At 42.4% G+C, this 1,921-nt stretch overlaps 1 protein-coding gene across 2 annotated transcripts; it reads right to left on the bottom strand.

The window, feature by feature from the left end:
• Nucleotides 1-330: 330 nt before the first annotated feature.
• Nucleotides 331-1,898, bottom strand: LOC106520101 (alpha-1-antitrypsin homolog). 2 transcript variants are annotated; one of them, XM_014012035.1, is made up of 6 exons: nt 1,577-1,898; nt 1,423-1,493; nt 1,106-1,299; nt 875-1,019; nt 749-785; nt 331-549 (listed from the first exon to the last, which is right to left on the bottom strand). In XM_014012035.1, exons 1-6 carry the CDS (start codon nt 1,830-1,832, stop codon nt 383-385), a joined length of 870 nt encoding a protein of 289 aa, XP_013867489.1. In that variant the 5' UTR covers nt 1,833-1,898; the 3' UTR covers nt 331-382. The 2 variants fall into 2 exon arrangements, with proteins under 2 accessions (XP_013867489.1, XP_013867490.1); XM_014012036.1 differs by lacking the exon at nt 331-549 and having other exon boundaries at nt 557-785.
• Between the last annotated feature and the right edge of the window lie 23 nt (nt 1,899-1,921).

Below are 1,921 nucleotides of genomic sequence, written 5' to 3'. Positions count from 1 at the left end.
ACACACACACACACACACACACACACACACACACACCAGCAGTACTTCCTACACAGCGCGAGGGGAGGAGGGAAAAAAAGGCACAAACACAGCAAGGAGATTCTGGGGAAGACTCAGGGGAAGCCTTGAAGTCCTCCCATAAAAACAGGAAGTGTTGGCTTTGGAAAAAGATGAGTGGGTCTACCTGCTCATGCTGCCACCTGACTCCAGAACAAATGGAAAATATTGAAATCGAATGAGTGAATACTATTAAAATACGAATGTGAAAAGATTATTTACAGCATCACCTCATGATATATTCCCATGTATTTATAAAAGAAGACAACAACAAAGTTTTGTCTTTGTATTTAATGTTCACAGCAATAGTATGGAAACCTCTCAATCAGAGGTTTGGGTTAACAATTTTACCCATGAAAAGTATGTTTTCTGTGCTGCGCTCAAGGATTATCACCATGAAAGGACGATTGAACTTCAAATCMGGGACAATTTGAGCGGCCATAGGCCTACTTCGTCCTAATGTAATCCCAGTTGCAGCAGCAGCAGTGGCTCTAGCAGTGGCATCAGCTGTGATTGAAGAATGCATTACTTCGTCACAGATTAGGGTTGACAATCTTGCCCATGAACAGTATGTTTTTCGTGCTGCGCTCAAGGATCATCAACATGAACGGACGATTGAACTTCAGCTCTGGGACAAAATGGAAAGACAGAAGTGCGATGCCTATCCCAGTTGCAGCAGCGGCGGTGGCTCCAGTCTCGTCCACATCCAGAGCAGCTTGGTGCACAACCTTACAGAACAATGAAGCAGAGTGAGCTGGAGGTGGGCCACATAAAGACAAAGATATGCACAGAAATGAAATGTTATCTCCACCCTTACATTTGACACCATCAGGTTTTTCTCTTCTGAAATCCCTGTCAGATCTGCCCGAGCAAACATATCTGTCATTCCCAAGTCCTTCAACACATTATTCAGCTTGTACGACGTCTTGATGGAAAACTTTGGAACATATAAGTTGTAGTGCCTGAAAATTGGGTGTAAAACAACAAGCAATTTAAGTATTGGTATAGCAAAACAAGAAAAAAATATTTAACTTCTTATTCTCCAAACCTGTATAACACACTGTTCAGCCAGTGGGTGACATGAGCTGGAGTGATGTTGTTCTCCAGAACCGTGATGCTATATGGCAACATCAGCAGCATGGAGAAGGAGTTGTTGAAAGGAAGCAGGAGGACAGATGTGCTAAGTGCTTGGTCATAGGTTGTCAGAAAATGTCCTTCCTTTTTCATCATCTGGACTGAAACCTGGAAAAGGAAAGCTTGAAACAATTATGTAAAGAAAAAAGAAATCAAACGCAGCATGAATATGCAAAATGATGCAGCACTGTTGTAACTAAAATGTGTTCAAAATAAAGTGCAACTTTGAACCTTGTTGGTTTCGTCTACATTGAACTCGTCCTCCCTGGTCATAGAAGGATCAAATGGAGTCGCCCACTTGCCTGTTTGAAAGTGATTAGAAGAAAAAAGACTTTTAGGAGTTATCCCATTGTAAAAATAATTTAAGAAACTAACCTACTACTACCTTTATAGTAAATGTAGCTGAGGAGATACATGACTGTGCCTGGATCCAGGCCTTCGACTAGCTTGTCGATCTTTCCATTGGTCTTATCTGAAACATACTTATTGATGKTGTTGGCGCTGTCTGTGGGTTTACTGAAGTCAACACTGAAACCCTCAGACAAATACGACTGCTTCAAGACATCCAGGAACTCAGGCTGGGGCTTGAACAGGTGGTCTACAAACACAGCAGTTCCTGTGTTGACGTCCTCATGAGACATTGCGTTCGAAAGGAGATTATGAAAAGCCTGGTCTACATCTGTTTGGGTCAGTTACCCAGACCACTGAAAAGCTGTTGGTGGGTCTCTCC

This window comes from Austrofundulus limnaeus, unplaced genomic scaffold (assembly GCF_001266775.1).
Source record: "Austrofundulus limnaeus strain Quisiro unplaced genomic scaffold, Austrofundulus_limnaeus-1.0 Scaffold88, whole genome shotgun sequence".
Classification (NCBI taxonomy): Eukaryota; Metazoa; Chordata; class Actinopteri; order Cyprinodontiformes; family Rivulidae; genus Austrofundulus; species Austrofundulus limnaeus.
The sequence above is the reverse complement of the archived record's forward strand: the minus strand, read 5'-3'. Positions and strand labels throughout refer to the sequence as shown.